Raw genomic sequence first — 20,982 nt, 5'->3', positions numbered from 1 at the left:
ATTTGATCAACAATATTATGTGTTAAAAGTACTTACTTGTGTAGATTGTCACTAGATACGTGTTGCAAACTATATTCGGCTGAATTTAATTAAATAATAGTTTGTATTCATTGTTGTGATACAAAGAGAACCATCTGTATCATATAGCCGAACGAACACCTGTTGCTGATTGTGCCATACCAAAGGATTGCCCTTCCAGGATGGATAACAGTACAGCCCGGACAGACGGAGTGATGGAGTTGGAGGATTTCACACAGTACAATGTCAGTGTGGCAATATGGACCTACATTCCCCCTATACTCATTGTTATTGGAACAACAGGTAACATTCTATCCATTGCCGTGTTGTCTCAGACGTCTATGAAATTGTCAACGACGTCGCTCTACCTGCGCGTCCTGGCTGTTGTTGACATCGTCGTGTTGTACACTGGATTGTTGCGACAGTGGCTGTTGTACCTTCTGGACCTAGATGTCCGCTGGATGACCGAGTCAGGATGCAAGATTCACACTTGGATTGTGTATGTGGTTGTACACTCATCGGCGTGGCTGCTTGTGGCCGTCACATTGGAGCGTGTGTTGTCGGTAATGTTCCCGCATACAGTGAAGATGAAATGTACAAGGAAGGCAGCATACGCTATCATTGCTGGTATCCTAGTCCTGTTTCTGCTACTGAACGCCCACTATTTGTATGGTATTGGTGATTACTACACCCAAGAAGGAAACGAGACGCTACTAATTCCATGTGACGGCATTACAGATGGTTATTACTACTTCGAGACGACGATATGGCCGTGGGTGGACTTCTGCGTGTATTCGTTCCTTCCGTCAACCATCCTCATCATTTCCAACTTCTGCATCATCAGGACAGTCTTCAGCAGCGACAGGGAGGCCAGCAATGTAAGAGGCTACAGTGGAAACGCCACGGCGAGGAGGAACAAGACTTCATCCATGACGATGACCCTAGTTGTCGTTAGTGCGACGTATGTTATTTGCACAACACCCTTCTGTGTGTACACCATCTACACAAACATATTCTCAGAAGGTTTGTCTCCCGAGACACAGGCTACGAGAAGTCTTTTGTGGTCGCTCGTCAACATGCTTCAATACTGTAATAACTCCATAAATTTTATCCTGTACTCTGTGACGGGCTCCAGGTTTCGACACGAGCTGAAGGGGATGTTCTGTAAGAAGGCCTTTGTTCCCAGGCCCACAATTTACACCATGACAACCAAGAGCAGTTCCCTTCACCCAGTCCGACAGTAAGAATTAAAGTCTTTACGGATTTAACCGATTGCAGTGGGACACTGAGTGTGACATCAAAGATTGAAGTCCTACAGTAGGGATTGCAGTGCGCACTAAAGATTGAAGTCCTACAGTAGGGATTGCAGTGGGACACTGAGTGTGACATCAAAGATTGAAGTCCTACAGTAGGGATTGCAGTGCGCACTAAAGATTGAAGTCATACAGTAGGGATTGCAGTGCGCACTAAAGATTGAAGTCCTACGGTAGGGATTGCAGTGCACACTAAAGATTGAAGTCCTACGGTAGGGATTGCAGTGCACACTAAAGATTGAAGTCCTACAGTAGGGATTGCAGTGCACACTAAAGATTGAAGTCCTACAGTAGGGATTGCAGTGCGCACTAAAGATTGAAGTCCTACGGTAGGGATGTCAGTTGGAAGACTTTGGTGGCAGTCCAGTGTCTTTAACGTTGGTAACATCACACGCAGCCGTGACGCTGTGTGGACGAGTATCAAGCGTCATTATATGTACGGATTTACAACCCAGCAAGTGGCTGGTGCATGCTGTGTATTCCTGGCTTTGGCTACTGTTGGGAATCTGTGAAGATGTGATTGTTGGTCAACGATAAATGGCCTTCGTTAGGTCTGTGACCTAAGTCCGTCCCTGATGCCCCTCGAGTTAAAAACATTGCTTCAGTAACTGAACAACAATTAAGACATTGATCTTTATTGATTCAAACCATTAATATATTCATTGCAAGATATAGTAGATGTAGTACGTGTGCATCTTTACAGCGTCCTTGATGTCATTGTCACGGCACCTCATTCACTGATTAGTAAGGACCAATAAGCTCTCACCTATTCTAATTATGAAGGCAAAGGTGAACTTAATTAAATTGTTTTGGAATACGACAAGCGCATGTGTGTTCTCCTTTCTGAACAACAATAAGCTGTAATAGTATCACGGAGGCGGTCGGGTAGCCTCGTGGTTATTGCTAAAAGCGGCGTAAAACAATAATTCACTCACTCACTCACTGTAATAGTATAACGAGGGCTGTAAGTAGTTTTATCCGTCCCGCGTCAGATTTTATACCACGAGCCGGAGGAGATAATTAAAGTCACGTGACAGTACAAGTTAACCTCAACACAATCGAACAGGTGTTTTCTATCAATGCATAATTTGTTTAATTATTTTACAATGGCGGATTGAAACATGTCGGCAAGACTATCGGCTCGTGGTATAAAACCTAGCTCGGGTCGCATGAAACCTGATATACCCCGACACATGGTATGTATATGTGGATCTCCCGCAACGCGGTCCACACGCTCTCTGTGTAAGTGCTACGTGTCTTTCTATAAAGTATTGACTGAAGGTGATCGAAATGGATGAAGATAGGAAATTGTTATAATATGCTTATGTATAACGATACGTGTGGCCATCATAACTATGTTTCTTCTATTCGTTCCATACTATTTTCTCACGGATTTGGAGAAGGTTGGCTCAAGGAAGTTGTTGGCGACAAAACATTGTATCTATGAATTTAAAAAAGTTTTGATAAATATGGAACCTGAACAAATACCTTTCTCTTTTTGCTGAAATAAAATACCGAAATGTTATGATAACCTTAAGGTAAATGAAGGTAGATGGGCTAAGTGGATGTACGTTTACGACTTCGCCCTGTATGTGCAACATGTTCAGAGAATGAATATAATTTTACTTTTGAGTGTGAACATTAAAATGATATTAGACAACTTAGACAAATATGTATGAATTTACAATGCTCCTGTCATCCCCATGTAAATATTTACTTGGAAAACTATGTAAACACACAGATTGCAGCTATGAAAGAAGACGGAATTATGTAAGGCCAGTCACTATGTAAAATGGTACCTGACATTTACCCCACTATTTCCAATGTATGTATTGTATGTGCACCAGTGGCCTTTGTACAAATAAAACACTTCGTCTTCTTCTTAATAGAGGTACATTGATTTTGTTCTTGTTTCATATTCTTGTACAACGCATAGGCTATTAAATGTTTCTCATAATCAAAAATAAATTTATGTTGTGTTTGTAATACAACATCTATAGGGTATCGGTTTGGGGACAATAATGGGCTTTAGTGCAAACGGTAGAATAATGACATCAAATTCCAATTACTACAAACTGTTTCATAAATATCTAGCGCAACGGTTAATCAGTATGGTTGATCACATAATATAGTAGGCTACTTACTGTCAGTGATACCATCACGTCAGGGTTTCCATTACGGTGCCCACAATCTACCTTTGGATCAACATGATGCATTTGTAATTTGTACAACGTGCGAGGCATATAAAACGTAAATGGGTTTCAGCGCGAGTAGCGCCATTAATTGCTGGAGTCGGTATTTAGTGTTCACGCTGCGATGATATCGTCGACAGTTGATTGCCTGTTTCGTTTCAGTGTAGCACTGACCTGGAACAATTCTGTTTGTTCGGTGTTATTCAGTCGGTAATCTGAGTGTTTTGCCTTCAGGGCATGCGGGCATGTTGGGACAGGACTAATGACATTGTTTGTCACAGCTATGTGCAATTATTTACTTCCCTCGTAATCACGAACGAGGTGAAAAACATAAGCCTAACAATTCCACTGACCGAACTCCCAGATCTGCCAGGGCGGTGGGATAACCTCTTCACTGTTTTGCTCTAATTGTTAGAGTGAGTGAGTGAGTTAATATTTAACGTCACATCGGCAGTATTGCAGCTATATCGTGACGATCTAATTGTTAGACAGACGAAGGAAATTATTATAGATTTTAGAATAAAGACAACCGAGATTCTGTCTGTTTTATATTGATAATGAAAACATGGATTTGGTTGAAGAGTGAATTATCTTGGCACCATTATTGGAACTGACATGGAATTTCATAACGGAGCATTTGTGCGAAAAGGGTCAAAAGCGATTGCTTTTTTTAAGGCGTCTTGGGTATGGTAAACTTGATGACACATTATCTCTGTTTTATGGAACATTTTTTCAAAGCATTTTAGTTCTGAATGTCAGCTGCCTGTCTGTTGAAAACATAATCTAAAATACATAAAATTGTAAATACAGCAAGAAAACTTTCAGGTACCAAATCTCAAACACATCGGCGATATTTATGAGCAGCAAATTGTCTAAATTGCACGTACAATACTAAATGACAATAGGCATTGACTTCATTCAAGACACCAGTTTCTACCTTCTGACTGCCGACTGAGCTTGCTGATGCTGCAAACAAACAGGGCTCGGAAATAATTCCTATCCGCCAGTATTAGTCTTGTAAATTGTTATCTGTTAAATATCTTTAACAGTTCGCTGTGTACAAATTATTCCGTATATTAAAGTATACTATCGCTGTGATATTTTCTCTTGTCATATTTTAGTGATAATCAAGTGTGCAATATGTATTTCCCTTGGGATAATAAAGTTTTATATTGTCTTATCCTATCCTACGATGGCACCCTACACGGTTGAAGGTATGACGGAGACACGCTACACGGCAGAAGGAGGGACGATGACACCTTCCACGCAGAAAGAAGGAAGCTGACAGGCTACGCGACAGAAGGACGGAAGCACCCTGCACGGCAGAACGAAGGACGATAGCACCCTACACGACAGAAGAAATGATGGTGACACCCTGCACGGCAGAACGAAGGACGATAGCACCCTACACGGCAGAAGGAAGGACGGTGACACGCTACACGGTAGAAGGAAGGACGGTGACACTCTATACGGTAGAAGGGAGGACGGTGACACGCTACACGGTAGAAGGAAGGACGGTGACACGCTGCACGGTAGAAGGAAGGACGGTGACACCCTACACGGCAGGAGGAAGGATGGTGAAACCCTGCATGGCAGAAGGAAGGACGGTGACACGCTACACGGCAGGAGGAAGGACGGTGACACCCTACATGGCAGGAGGAAGGACGGTGATACCCTGCATGGCAGAAGGGAGGACGGTGACACGCTGCACGGTAGAAGGAAGGACGGTGACACCCTACACGGCAGGAGGAAGGACATTGATACCCTACACGGTAGAAGGAAGGACGGTGACACGCTGCACGGTAGAAGGAAGGACGGTGATACCCCACGCGACAGAAGGAAGGAAGTAATACCCGACACGGGAGAAGTAAGGACGGTATCACCCTACACGGAGGAAGAAAGGACGGTGATGCCCCACGCGACAGAAGGAAGGACGGTGACATGCTACACGGCAGAAGGAAGGACGGTGACACCCTACACGGCAGAAGGAAAGACAGTGATGCCCTACACTGTAGAGGGAAGAACGGTAGCGCCCTACACGGCAGAAGGAAGGACGGTATCACCCTACACGGCAGAAAGAAGGACGGTGATACCCTAAATGAAAGAAGGAAGGACGATAGCACTTAACACAACATACGAAAGGATGGTGACACCCTGCATGGCAGAAGGAAGGACGGTGGCACTCTACACAGTAGAAGGAAGGTCGGTGACACGCTACACGATAGAAGGAAGGACGGTGATACCCTGCACGGCAGAAGGAAGGACGGTGACACGCTACACTGGAGATGATGGAACGGAGACAACCTACACTGGGGAAGATGGGACGGTGACAATCTGCACTGGAGATGATGAGCCCACCATAGCCTACACTGGAGATGATGGGACGGTGACAACCTACACTGGAGATGATGGGACGGTGACAACCTACATTGGAGATGATTGGACGGTGACAACCTACACAGGAGATGATGGGCCCGTCATAGCCTACACGCGAGATGATGAGACGGTGACACCGAATACAGGAGATGATGGGACGGTGACAACCTACACTGGAGATGATTGGACGGTGACAACCTACACAGGAGATGATGGGCCCGTCATAGCCTATACGGGAGATGATGAGTCGGTGACAACCAACACTGGAGATGATGGGACGGTGACAGCCTACACTGGAGATGAAGGGACGGTGACAGCCTACACTGGAGATGATGGGACGGTGACAACCTACATTGGAGATGATACGCCCGTAAAAGCCTACACGCGAGATGATGAGACGGTGACACCGAATACAGGAGATGATGGCACGGTGACAACCTACACTGGAGATGATGCGACGGTGATAACCTACACTGGAGATGAAGGGAAGGTGACAACCTACATTGGAGATGATGCGCCCGTCAAAGCCTACACGCGAGATGATGAGACGGTGACACCGAATACAGGAGATGATGGCACGGTGACAACCTACACTGGAGATGATGCGACGGTGATAACCTACACTGGAGATGAAGGGAAGGTGACAACCTACATTGGAGATGATGCGCCCGTCAAAGCCTACACGCGAGATGATGAGACGGTGACACCGAATACAGGAGATGATGGGACGGTGACAACCTACACTGGAGATGATTGGACGGTGACAACATACACAGGAGATGATGGGCCCGTCATAGCCTATACGGGAGATGATGAGTCGGTGACACCCAACACAGGAGATGATGGGACGGTGACAACCAACACTGGAGATGATGGGACGGTGACAACCTACACTGGAGATGATGGGACGGTGACAACCTACACTGGAGATGATGCGCCCGTCAAAGCCTACACGCGAGATGATGAGACGGTGACACCGAATACAGGAGATGATGGCACGGTGACAACCTACACTGGAGATGATGCGACGGTGATAACCTACACTGGAGATGAAGGGAAGGTGACAACCTACATTGGAGATGATGCGCCCGTCAAAGCCTACACGCGAGATGATGAGACGGTGACACCGAATACAGGAGATGATGGCACGGTGACAACCTACACAGGAGATGATGGGACGGTGACAACCTACACTGGAGATGACGGGACGGTGACAATCTACACAGGAGATGATGGAATGGGGACAGCCTGTACAGGAGATGATGGGACGGTGACAACCTACACTGGACAAGATGGGGCGGTGACAACCTACACTGGAGATGATGGGCCCGTCATAGCCTACACAGGAGATGATGGGACGGTGACAGCCTGCACTGGAGATGACGGGACGGTGACAACCTACACTGGAGATGATGGACCCGTCATAGCCTACACAGGAGATGATGGGACGGTGACAGCCTGCACTGGAGATGATGGGACGGTGACAACCTACACTGGAGATGATGGACCCGTCATAGCCTACACAGGAGATGATGCGACGGTGATAACCTTCACTGGAGATGAAGGGACGGTGACAATCTACACAGGAGATGATGGACCCGTCATAGCCTACACAGGAGATGATGCGACGGTGATAACCTACACTGGAGATGAAGGGAAGGTGACAACCTACACTGGAGATGATGGACCCGTCATAGCCTACACAGGAGATGATGCGACGGTGATAACCTACACTGGAGATGAAGGGAAGGTGACAACCTACACTGGAGATGATGGGCCCGTCATAGCCTACATTGGAGATGATTGGACGGACAAAACCTACAGAGATGATGGGACGGTGACAACCTACACTGGAGATGATGGGCCCGTCATAGCCTACACTGGAGATGATGGGACGGACAAAACCTACAGAGATGATGGGACGGTGACAAGCTACACTGGAGATGATGGGACGGTGACAACCTTCACTGGAGATGATGGGACGTTGACAACCTACGCTGGAGATGATGGGACGGTGACAACCTACACTTGAGATGATGAGACAGTGACACCCTACACTGGAGATGATGGGCCCCTCATAGCCTACACGGGAGATGATTGGCCCGTCATAGCCTACACGGGAGATGATTGGCCCGTCATAGCCTACACGGGAGATGATTGGCCCGTCATAGCCTACACAGGAGATGAGGGGACGTTGACAGCCTAGACGGGAGATGATGGGGCGGTGAGAACCTACGCTGGAGATGATGGGACGGTGACATCCTACACAGGAGATGATGGGCCCATCATAGCCTATACTGGAGATGATGGGGCGGTGACAACCAACACTGGAGATGACCGGACGGTGACAACCTACACAGGAGATGACAGGACGGAGATAACCTACACAGGAGATGATGGGACGGTGACAACCTACGCTGGAGATGATGGGACGGTGACATCCTACACGGGAGATGACCGGACGGTGACAACCTACACAGGAGATGACAGGACGGAGATAACCTACACAGGAGATGATGGGACGGTGACACCCTACACTGGAGATGACCGGACGGTGACAACCTACACAGGAGAGGACAGGACGGTGACAACCTACACAGGAGAGGACAGGACGGAGATAACCTACACAGGAGATGATGGGACGGTGACACCCTACACTGGAGATGATGGGACGGTGACAACCTACATTGGAGATGATGGGACGGTGACAACCTACATTGGAGATGAAGGGACGGTGACAACCTACACAGGAGAGGACAGGACGGAGATAACCTACACGGGAGATGACCGGACGGTGACAACCTACACAGGAGATGACAGGACGGAGATAACCTACACAGGAGATGATGGGACGGTGACACCCTACACAGGTGATGATGGGACGGTGACACCCTACACTGGAGATGATGGGACGGAGATAACCTACACGGGAGATGACCGGACGGTGACAACCTACACAGGAGATGACAGGACGGAGATAACCTACACAGGAGATGATGGGACGGTGACACCCTACACAGGTGATGATGGGACGGTGACACCCTACACTGGAGATGAAGGGACGGTGACACCCTACACTGGAGATGATGGGACGGTGACATCCTACACGGGAGATGACCGGACGGTGACAACCTACACAGGAGATGATGGGACGGTGACACCCTACACTGGAGATGATGGGACGGTGACATCCTACACGCGAGATGATGGGACGGTGACAACCTACACAGGAGATGATGGGACGGTGACACCCTACACTGGAGATGACCGGACGGTGACAACCTACACAGGAGATGACGTGACGGTGACACCCTACAGTGGAGATGACCGGACGGTGACAACCTACACAGGAGATGATGGGACGGTGACACCCTACACTGGAGATGACCGGACGGTGACAACCTACACAGGAGATGACGTGACGGTGACACCCTACACTGGAGATGATGGGACGGTGACAACCTACACAGGAGATGACAGGACGGAGATAACCTACACAGGAGATGACAGGACGGAGATAACCTACACAGGAGATGATGGGACGGTGACAACCTACACTGGAGATGATGGGCCCATCATAGCCTATACTGGAGATGATGGGGCGGTGACAACCTACGCTGGAGATGATGGGACGGTGACATCCTACACGGGAGATGATGGGCCCATCATAGCCTATACTGGAGATGATGGGGCGGTGACAACCTACACTGGAGATAATAGGCCCATCATAGCCTACACAGGTGATGATGGGACGGTGACACCCTACACTGGAGATGATGGGACGGTGACATCCTACACGGGAGATAATAGGCCCATCATAGCCTATACTGGAGATGATGGGGCGGTGACACCCTACACTGGAGATGATGGGACGGTGACATCCTACACGGGAGATAATAGGCCCATCATAGCCTATACTGGAGATGATGGGGCGGTGACAACCAACACTGGAGATAATAGGCCCATCATAGCCTACACAGGTGATGATGGGACGGTGACACCCTACACTGGAGATGATGGGACGGTGACATCCTACACGGGAGATAATAGGCCCATCATAGCCTATACTGGAGATGATGGGGCGGTGACAACCTACACTGGAGATAATAGGCCCATCATAGCCTACACAGGTGATGATGGGACGGTGACACCCTACACTGGAGATGATGGGACGGTGACATCCTACACGGGAGATAATAGGCCCATCATAGCCTATACTGGAGATGATGGGGCGGTGACACCCTACACTGGAGATGATGGGACGGTGACATCCTACACGGGAGATAATAGGCCCATCATAGCCTATACTGGAGATGATGGGGCGGTGACACCCTACACTGGAGATGATGGGACGGTGACATCCTACACGGGAGATAATAGGCCCATCATAGCCTATACTGGAGATGATGGGGCGGTGACAACCAACACTGGAGATAATAGGCCCATCATAGCCTACACAGGTGATGAAGGGACGGTGACACCCTACACTGGAGATGACCGGACGGTGACAACCTACACAGGAGATGACGTGACGGTGACAACCTACACTGGAGATGATGGGCCCGTCATAGCCTATACAGAAGATGATGAGTCGGTGTCACCCAACACAGGAGATGATGGGACCGTGAGAACCTACGCTGGAGATGATGGGACGGTGACAACCTACAGTGGAGATAATAGGCCCATCATAGCCTATACAGAAGATGATGAGTCGGTGTCACCCAACACAGGAGATGATGGGACTGTGAGAACCTACGCTGGAGATGACTGGACGGTGACAACCTACACTGGAGATGACGTGACGGTGACAATCTACACTGGAGATGATGGGCCCGTCATAGCCTATACGGGAGATGATGAGTCGGTGACACCCAACACAGGAGATGATGGGACGGTGACAAACAACACTGGAGATGATTGGACGGTGACAGCCTACACTGGAGATGATGGGACGGTGACAGCCTACACGTGAGATGATGGGACGGTGACAGCCTACACTGGAGATGATGGGACGGTGACATCCTACACTGGAGATGATGGGCCCATCATAGCCTATACTGGAGATGATGGGGCGGTGACAACCTACGCTGGAGATGATGGGACGGTGACATCCTACACGGGAGATGATGGGCCCATCATAGCCTATACTGGAGATGATGGGGCGGTGACAACCTACACTGGAGATAATAGGCCCATCATAGCCTACACAGGTGATGATGGGACGGTGACACCCTACACTGGAGATGATGGGACGGTGACATCCTACACGGGAGATAATAGGCCCATCATAGCCTATACTGGAGATGATGGGGCGGTGACACCCTACACTGGAGATGATGGGACGGTGACATCCTACACGGGAGATAATAGGCCCATCATAGCCTATACTGGAGATGATGGGGCGGTGACAACCAACACTGGAGATAATAGGCCCATCATAGCCTACACAGGTGATGATGGGACGGTGACACCCTACACTGGAGATGATGGGACGGTGACATCCTACACGGGAGATAATAGGCCCATCATAGCCTATACTGGAGATGATGGGGCGGTGACAACCTACACTGGAGATAATAGGCCCATCATAGCCTACACAGGTGATGATGGGACGGTGACACCCTACACTGGAGATGATGGGACGGTGACATCCTACACGGGAGATAATAGGCCCATCATAGCCTATACTGGAGATGATGGGGCGGTGACACCCTACACTGGAGATGATGGGACGGTGACATCCTACACGGGAGATAATAGGCCCATCATAGCCTATACTGGAGATGATGGGGCGGTGACACCCTACACTGGAGATGATGGGACGGTGACATCCTACACGGGAGATAATAGGCCCATCATAGCCTATACTGGAGATGATGGGGCGGTGACAACCAACACTGGAGATAATAGGCCCATCATAGCCTACACAGGTGATGAAGGGACGGTGACACCCTACACTGGAGATGACCGGACGGTGACAACCTACACAGGAGATGACGTGACGGTGACAACCTACACTGGAGATGATGGGCCCGTCATAGCCTATACAGAAGATGATGAGTCGGTGTCACCCAACACAGGAGATGGTGGGACCGTGAGAACCTACGCTGGAGATGATGGGACGGTGACAACCTACAGTGGAGATAATAGGCCCATCATAGCCTATACAGAAGATGATGAGTCGGTGTCACCCAACACAGGAGATGATGGGACTGTGAGAACCTACGCTGGAGATGACTGGACGGTGACAACCTACACTGGAGATGACGTGACGGTGACAATCTACACTGGAGATGATGGGCCCGTCATAGCCTATACGGGAGATGATGAGTCGGTGACACCCAACACAGGAGATGATGGGACGGTGACAAACAACACTGGAGATGATTGGACGGTGACAGCCTACACTGGAGATGATGGGACGGTGACAGCCTACACGTGAGATGATGGGACGGTGACAACCTACATTGGAGATGATGCGCCCGTCATAGCCTACACAGGAGATGATTGGACGGTGACATCCAACACAGGATATGATGGGACGATGACAACCTACAGAGGAGACGATGGGACGGTGACAACCTACACTGGAGATGATGGGACGGTGACAGCCTACACAGGAGATGATGGGACGGTGACAACCTACATTGGAGATGATGCGCCCGTCATAGCCTACACGCGAGATGATGAGACGGTGACACCGAATACAGGAGATGATGGGACGGTGACAACCTACACTGGAGATGACGGGACTGTGACAACCTACACTGGAGATGACGGGACGGTGAGAACCTGCACAGGAGATGATAGGACGGTGACAACCTACACAGGAGATGACGGGACGGTGAGAACCTACACTGGAGATGATGGGCCCGTCATAGCCTACACAGGAGATGATTGGACATGACAGCCTACAGAAGAGATGATGGGACGTTGACAACCTACACTGGAGATGATGGGACGGAGACAACGTACAGAGGAGATGATGGGACGGTGAGAACCTACACTGGAGATGATGAGACGGTGACAACCTACACAGGATATAATGGGCCAGTCATAGCCTGTACGGGAGATGATGGGACGGTGACATCCTACACTGGAGATGAGGGGACGTTGACAGCCTACACGGGAGATGATGGGACGGTTACAACCTACACAGGAGGTGATGAGACGGTGTCAACCTACCCAGTAGGTGATGGGCACATCTCAACCTACTCAGGAGGTGATGCTACGGTGACAGCCCACCCAGGAGATGATGAGACGATGACAACATACGAAGGGGATGATGGGACGGTGACAAACCTCACATTAGGTGTTGTAACGGTGACTACCTACACTGTAGACGATGTGGCGGTGACAGCCCACCTATCAGGTGATGAGACGATGACACCTACGCAGCAGGTGAAGGGACGTTGACAGCCTACACAGGAGGTGGTGAGACGGTGACAGTCTATACAGGAGATGATGGGACGGTGACAGCCTACACAGAAGGTGGTGTGACAGCCTACACAGTCAGCCTGAGCGCCTTTTCATGTGTAGAAAGTAGTAATGCATATTTATGAGTACCGGTAACTCGATTAGCAATTGCCTAAACCGGTTAGCAAAGAAACAATATTTAAGAATTTACTTCAATGTTTGTATGCGTTTTAGGAGGTATAAACGTAAAGGGGGCAAACTGTAAAATGTGCACAACGGTGTTTTCATTAATAACTCCATAAACACATGAAGTGAGTTCTTATTAATAAGTACGCAAAATATAATAACTTTACAGACTGCTTATTTAACTATTAAACACTCGAAACTTTAGACAACAGTACGAAATATAATGCATCACAACCCCGCCCATTCTATCAGTAAGCAGTAGTTTCTTAGTTGGCGTGACTTAAACATTGGTCAGCCAATAAAATGCGACGGAATCGCTTGCAATTTATTAATTAGTGTACTCTGAATGCGAGATGGTTGTGAATGGGCACTGGTAAAGTTAGAGGCGCGTCCTACACACACCACTGCCCCCAGGCCTGTCATATTCTCTCATTTCTACAAACATCACGCAACAACAGTTAGCCAAGAAACCATACTAATTATGATATAAAAGGAAATCCCACCTGAACACACATAAAATAACCTTTTAGAGAGGTATTTAGTAAACCAATTCTTGAAAAAAACTTGGGAGCGTTTTGTTTTGCTGACCCTGGAAACCAATATGAACAATGATGTCTCCAGGCTGGGTGTTATGCATGATGTGTAGTGAATTTGACACATCCCTTTACATGTAGGATAAAGCACTTCCGGGATGAAACCTTAGGAAGTCAACCCCGAGGTTTTATCCCAAGGATAAGGGTTTTTAATATCATAAAACCCCGAGGCGAAGTGTTTTTTTCGAACTTATAAACCGAAAAGAAGAAGCTTAAAACAACATTTAGCAAAATTTTTATGTTTCAAACATTCTTTCCATGAACCTTGGGAAACGGGCGTAAAATATCTGTTGCTGGCGTCAGGTACTTGAAAAAGCATTGTGATTTATCAGCGCCTCTGTAGCCTGGTGGTACAGATAGGAAGGTCGCGTGTTCGATCCTCGGGAATATAAAGAAAACATTTGCCATTCGATTTTTCATTTTATTACATTTTGTTAAAATGCTAAATAAATTCCTAATGAGAATATAATATAATATGTTACAATCTAAACGGAAGTTGTATTAATAAAATCCAAGGTATATTTAAACATCCTTGTTTATAATTTAACCCGACTAAAGATCAATTGCATGACGTCACTGGAGGTCCAAGGATTGCTGTTATACTCCATCCTCTGAAATTAGCGAAAGTGTAAGTGAATATCGCATTTCAGCTTGATGACATTGCCTGCTAGACTGTGACCCTACTGTGCCATCCCGACATACCGTCTAAATATGTATTCTTTTGTATATTTCGTTTGGAAAGGTTAAAGCTGATGTTGTCCCAAGAACAGAATAGGATATCAAGTTTCGATCTCTGACGTTACTTATGAATATTTTACATACAAAATGCTTTTCTCAGTTGAGGCTTTTCTAATAATAACTTTGAATATGGCGACAGCGCAAGTAAGTCAGCATGCTGCAGGTGTCCTTCTGGCGTCGCTATGTAAGTAAACGGCCAGTTTGTTGTATCTATTTAGCCCGTCACTGTGTTGGTAAAGATACGTGTGCTCTATAATGCTTGAAACCCTAGGCCATAGTGTGAGTTTAGCCCCTTTGCAATTGCAGTCTGTACGTGTATAGCCGCTATGTTGTCCTTCATAATGCATGTCACTGTGTCAGTATAGCAATGTGGTCTCCTTCACAGTGCATGCCATGTCAGCACAGCTACTGTGTGTGTCCTTCATAATGCATGTTACTGTCTTAGTATAGCTACTGTGTTGTCCTTCACAGTGCATGCCACTATGTCAGCACAGCTACTGCGTTGTCCTTCACAATGCATGTCAACGTATCAGTATGTTTACTGCGTTGTCCTACAGAGTGCATATCAATGTATCAGCACAACTACTGCGTTCTCCTGCATTGCTGTATCAGAAAAGTCACTGTGTTGTCCTTCATAATGCATGTCACTGTGTTGACCTTCATACTGCATGTCACTCTCTGTCCTTCATTGTGCATATCAATGTTTGAGTATAGCCACTGTGTTGTACTTCAAAGAGCATGTCAATCCATCAGCAAACGAGTGCATGTCATTGTGTTGTCCTTCATAGTATATGTCATTGTGTTTGTATGGCCACTGTGTTGTCCTTCAAAAGTGCATGTCAATGTGTTGTCCTTCACAGTGCATGCCACTATGTCAGCACAGCTACTGCGTTGTCCTTCACAATGCATGTCAACGTATCAGTATGTTTACTGCGTTGTCCTACAGAGTGCATATCAATGTATCAGCACAACTACTGCGTTCTCCTTCATTGCTGTATCAGAAAAGTCACTGTGTTGTCCTTCATAATGCATGTCACTGCGTTGACCTTCATACTGCATGTCACTCTCTGTCCTTCATTGTGCATATCAATGTTTGAGTATAGCCACTGTGTTGTACTTCAAAGAGCATGTCAATCCATCAGCAAACGAGTGCATGTCATTGTGTTGTCCTTCATAGTATATGTCATTGTGTTTGTATGGCCACTGTGTTGTCCTTCAAAAGTGCATGTCAATGTGTTGTCCTTCACAGTGCATGCCACTATGTCAGCACAGCTACTGCGTTGTCCTTCACAATGCATGTCAACGTATCAGTATGTTTACTGCGTTGTCCTACAGAGTGCATATCAATGTATCAGCACAACTACTGCGTTCTCCTTCATTGCTGTATCAGAAAAGTCACTGTGTTGTCCTTCATAATGCATGTCACTGTGTTGACCTTCATACTGCATGTCACTCTCTGTCCTTCATTGTGCATATCAATGTTTGAGTATAGCCACTGTGTTGTACTTCAAAGAGCATGTCAATCCATCAGCAAACGAGTGCATGTCATTGTGTTGTCCTTCATAGTATATGTCATTGTGTTTGTATGGCCACTGTGTTGTCCTTCAAAAGTGCATGTCAATGTGTTGTCCTTCATAGTGCATGTCACTGTGTCAGTATAGTACACGTCACTCTGATGTCATTTATAGTGCATGTCTCTGCATTGTCCTTCATAGTGCATGTCGTTGTGTTGTCCCTCATAGTGCACGTCATTGTGTTTTCTTTCATAGTAAATGTCGTTGTGTTGTCCTTCATTATGGATGTAACTGTGTCAGTATGGGCACTGTGTTGTCCTTCATAGTGCATGTCACTTTATTGCCCTTCATAGGGCATGCCACTGTGTTCTTCATAAGACATATGACTGTATCAGTGTGTTGTCTTTTTTAGGGCATGTCACTGTGGTTTCTTTCATAGTAAATGTCATTGTGTCAAAGTGGCCACTGTGTTGTCCTTTATAGTGCATGTCAGTGTGATGTACTTCGTAGTGCATGTCGCTGTGTCAGAATCGCCCCTGTGTTGTCCTTCATAGTGCATGTCAGTGTGTTGTCTTTCATAGTGCACGTCAGTGTGTTGTCCTTCATAGTGCACGTCAGTGTCTTGTCCTTCATAGTTTACGTCAGTTTGTTGTCCTTCATAGTGCATGTCACTGTGTCAGTATGGCCACTGTGTTGTCCTTCATAGTGCACGTCAGTGTGATGCATTTCGTAGCGCACGTCACTTTGTCAGTATGGCCACTGTGTTGTCCTTCATAGTGCATATCAGTGTGTTGTCTTGCATAGTGCATGTCAGTGTGTTGTCCTTCATAGTGCATGTCAGTGTGTTGTCCTTCTTAGTGCACGTCAGTGTGTTGTCCTTCATAGTGCATGTGAGTGTGTCAGTATGGCCACTGTGTTGTCCTTCATAGTGCACGTCAGTGTGATGCACTTCGTAGCGCACGTCACTTTGTCAGTATGGCCACTGTGTTGTCCTTCATAGTGCATGTCAGTGTGTTGTCCTTCATAGTGCATGTCAGTGTGTTGTCCTTCATAGTGCACGTCAGTGTGTTGTCCTTCATAGTGCACGTCAGTGTGTTGTCCTTCATAGTGCATGTCAGTGTGTTGTCCTTCATAGTGCATGTCAGTGTGTTGTCCTTCATAGTGCATGTCAGTGTGTTGTCCTTCATAGTGCATGTCAGTGTGTTGTCCTTCATAGTGCATGTCAGTGTGTTGTCCTTCATAGTGCATGTCAGTGTGTTGTCCTTCATAGTGCATGTCGCTTTGTCAGTATGGCCACTGTGTTGTCCTTCATAGTGCACGTCAGTGTGTTGTCCTTCATAGCGCACGTCACTTTGTCAGTGTGGCCACTGTGTTGCCCTTCATAGTGCATGTCAGTGTGTTGTCCTTCATAGTGCATGTCAGTGTGTTGTCCTTCATAGTGCATGTCAGTGTGTTGTCCTTCATAGTGCACGTTAGTGTGTTGTCCTTCATAGTACATGTCAGTGTGTTGTCCTTCATAGTGCACGTCAGTGTGTTGTCCTTCATAGTGCATGTCAGTGTGTTGTCCTTCATAGTGCATGTCAGTGTGTTGTCCTTCATAGTGCATGTCAGTGTGTTGTCCTTCATAGTGCATGTCAGTGTGTTGTCCTTCATAGTGCACGTCAGTGTGTTGTCCTTCATAGTGCATGTCAGTGTGTTGTCCTTCATAGTGCATGTCGCTTTGTCAGTATGGCCACTGTGTTGTCCTTCATAGTGCATGTCAGTGTGTTGTCCTTCATAGTGCATGTCGCTTTGTCAGTATGGCCACTGTGTTGTCCTTCATAGTGCATGTCAGTGTGTTGTCCTTCATAGTGCATGTCAGTGTGTTGTCCTTCATAGTGCATGTCAGTGTGTTGTCCTTCATAGTGCACGTTAGTGTGTTGTCCTTCATAGTACATGTCAGTGTGTTGTCCTTCATAGTGCATGTCAGTGTGTTGTCCTTCATAGTGCACGTCAGTGTGTTGTCCTTCATAGCGCACGTCACTTTGTCAGTATGGCCACTGTGTTGTCCTTCATAGTGCATGTCAGTGTGTTGTCCTTCATAGTGCATGTCGCTTTGTCAGTATGGCCACTGTGTTGTCCTTCATAGTGCATGTCAGTGTGTTGTCCTTCATAGTGCATGTCGCTTTGTCAGTATGGCCACTGTGTTCTCCTGCATAGTGCACGTCAGTGTGTTGTCCTTCATAGTGCACGTCAGTGTGTTGTCCTTCATAGTGCATGTCGCTTTGTCAGTATGGCCACTGTGTTCTCCTGCATAGTGCACGTCAGTGTGTTGTCCTTCATAGTGCACGTCAGTGTGTTGTCCTTCATAGTGCATGTCGCTTTGTCAGTATGGCCACTGTGATGTGCTTCATAGTGCACGTCAGTGTGTTGTCCTTCATAGTGCACGTCAGTGTGTTGTCCTTCATAGTGCTTGTCGCTGTGTCAGTATGGCCACTGTGTTGTCCTTCATAGTGCATGTCAGTGTGGTGTCCTTCAAAGTGCATGTCACTGTGTCAGTATGGCCACTGTGTTGTCCCTCATAGTGCATCTCACCGTGTTGTCCTTCATAGTGCATGTCACTATCGTCCTTCATAGTGCATGCCAATGTGTTTTCCTTCATAGCCCATGTCACTGTATCAGTATGGCCACTGTGTTGTCTCTCATAGTGCATCTCACCGTGTTGTCCTTCATAGTGCATGTCACTATCGTCCTTCATAGTGCATGCCAATGTGTTTTCCTTCATAGCCCATGTCACTGTATCAGTATGGCCACTGTGTTGTCCCTCATAGTGCATCTCACCGTGTTGTCCTTCCTAGTGCATGTCACTATCGTCCTTCATAGTGCATGCCAATGTGTTTTCCTTCATAGCCCATGTCACTGTATCAGTATGGCCACTGTGTTGTCCCTCATAGTGCATCTCACCGTGTTGTCCTTCCTAGTGCACGTCACTTTATTGTCCTTCAGAGGGCATGTCACTTTATCAGTATGGCCACTGTGGTGTCCTTCATTGTGCACGTCACTATGTTGTCCTTCAGAGTGCATGTATCTGTGTTATCCTTCATAGTGCATGTAACTCTTCTATCCTTCATAGTGCATGTCAATATATTGTCCTTTATAGTGCATGGTACTGTGTCAGTATGGCCATTGTGTTGTCTTCCATAGTGCATGTCACTACTTTATCCTTCATAGTGGGTATTCACAGTGTTGTCCTTCATGGTGCATGTTTCTGTACAGTCCTTCAACGTGCATATCAGTGCTTTGTACTTCATAGCGCATGTCAATGTTTGTCCTTCATATCGCACGTCACTGTATTGCTCTTCACAATGCAAGTCACTGTATCAGTTTAGCTACTGTGTTCTCCTTCATAGTGCATGGCACTGCGTGTGTTTTGCCACTGTGTTGTCCTTTATAGTGCATGTCACTGTGTTGTCCTTTATAGTGCATGTAACTGTGTCAATATAGCCACTGTGTTGTCCTTCATATTGCTTATCACTGTCTGAGTTGAGCCACTGTGTTGTCCTTCATAGTGCAAGTCACTGTGTTGTCCTTCATAGTGCAAGTCACTGTGTTGTCCTTCAAAGCCCACGTTACTGTAATGTCCTTCATAGTGCATGTCACTGTGTTGTTCTTCATACTGTATGTCATTGTTTAAGCAGAGCCTCTGTGGTGTCTTTCATAGTGTATGTCCTTCTGTCACTATAGCAATTGTGTTGTCCTTCATAGTGCATGTCACCGTGTTGTCCTTCATAGTGCATGTCACTGTGTTATCTTCATTTTGTATATGTCACTGTGTCAGTATGGCCACTGTGTATTCCTTGACAGTACATGTCAATGTGTTGTCCTTCCTAGTGCATATACATCTATCAGCGCAGCCACTGTGTTGTCCTTCATATTGCATGTCATTGTATTAGCACAACCACAGTGTTGTCCTTCACAGTGTATGTCCTTGTGTTGCCCTTTGTAGTGCATGTCCCTGTGCTGTCCTTCGTGGTGCATGTCAATGTATCAGCACAGCCACTGAGTTGTCATTCGTTGTGCATGTTACTGTGTTGTCCTCCATAATACATGTCCCTGTGTTGTTTTTCATAGTGCATGTCAATGTACCAGCACAGCCACTGTGTTGTCCTTCATAGTGCATGTCAATGTATCAGACAGCCACTGTGTTGTCCTTCATAGTGCATGTCAATGTATCAGACAGCCACTGTGTTGTCCTTCATAGTGCATGTCAATGTACCAGCACAGCCACTGTGTTGTCCTTCATAGTGCATGTCAATGTATCAGACAGCCACTGTGTTGTCCTTCATAGTGCATGTCAATGTATCAGCACAGCCACTGTGTTGTCCTTCATAGTGCATGTCAATGTACCAGCACAGCCACTGTGTTGTCCTTCATAGTGCATGTCAATGTATCAGCACAGCCACTGTGTTGTCCTTCATAGTGCATGTCAATGTACCAGCACAGCCACTGTGTTGTCCTTCATAGTGCATGTCAATGTATCAGACAGCCACTGTGTTGTCCTTCATAGTGCATGTCAATGTATCAGACAGCCACTGTGTTGTCCTTCATAGTGCATGTCAATGTATCAGACAGCCACTGTGTTGTCCTTCATAGTGCA

The 20,982-nt window shown here is 46.9% G+C and overlaps 3 protein-coding genes across 3 annotated transcripts in view; all 3 read left to right on the top strand.

Moving 5' to 3' along the window:
- The first annotated feature begins 211 nt into the window (after window positions 1-211).
- Window positions 212-4,621, top strand: LOC124125436 (growth hormone secretagogue receptor type 1-like). Its single transcript, XM_046488747.2, has one exon. It carries the CDS (start codon window positions 234-236, stop codon window positions 1,260-1,262), a length of 1,029 nt encoding a protein of 342 aa, XP_046344703.1. The 5' UTR covers window positions 212-233; the 3' UTR covers window positions 1,263-4,621.
- On the top strand, window positions 2,453-5,621 carry LOC124125434 (protein RNA-directed DNA methylation 3-like). The gene is made up of 2 exons (XM_048381505.1): window positions 2,453-2,527; window positions 4,824-5,621. The coding sequence occupies exons 1-2, from the start codon at window positions 2,453-2,455 to the stop codon at window positions 5,619-5,621; spliced, it is 873 nt and encodes a 290-aa protein (XP_048237462.1).
- Window positions 5,622-14,965: 9,344 nt separating this feature from the next.
- The window catches only part of LOC124125435, a 57,823-nt gene continuing 51,806 nt past the window's right edge, over window positions 14,966-20,982 (top strand). The window contains exon 1 of the mRNA XM_046488746.2: window positions 14,966-15,016. The gene's annotated coding sequence lies outside the window, so the exon portion shown is untranslated. The remainder of the gene's footprint in view (window positions 15,017-20,982) is intronic.

This window comes from Haliotis rufescens, unplaced genomic scaffold (assembly GCF_023055435.1).
Source record: "Haliotis rufescens isolate VD_foot unplaced genomic scaffold, xgHalRufe1.0.p SCAF_1, whole genome shotgun sequence".
NCBI classification, from domain to species: domain Eukaryota; kingdom Metazoa; phylum Mollusca; class Gastropoda; order Lepetellida; family Haliotidae; genus Haliotis; species Haliotis rufescens.
This window is presented reverse-complemented; position numbering and strand designations above follow the sequence as displayed.

Excerpts from the sequence above, each read along its gene's own strand:
- LOC124125436 (XM_046488747.2), top strand. The coding sequence starts at position 234 with ATGGAGTTGGAGGATTTCACACAGTACAATGTCAGTGTGGCAATATGG.
- LOC124125434 (XM_048381505.1), top strand. The coding sequence starts at position 2,453 with ATGTCGGCAAGACTATCGGCTCGTGGTATAAAACCTAGCTCGGGTCGC. Across the intron at positions 2,528-4,823 it reads CTGATATACCCCGACACATG|AAGGACGGAAGCACCCTGCA; the intron begins GTATGTATATGT and ends GCTACGCGACAG.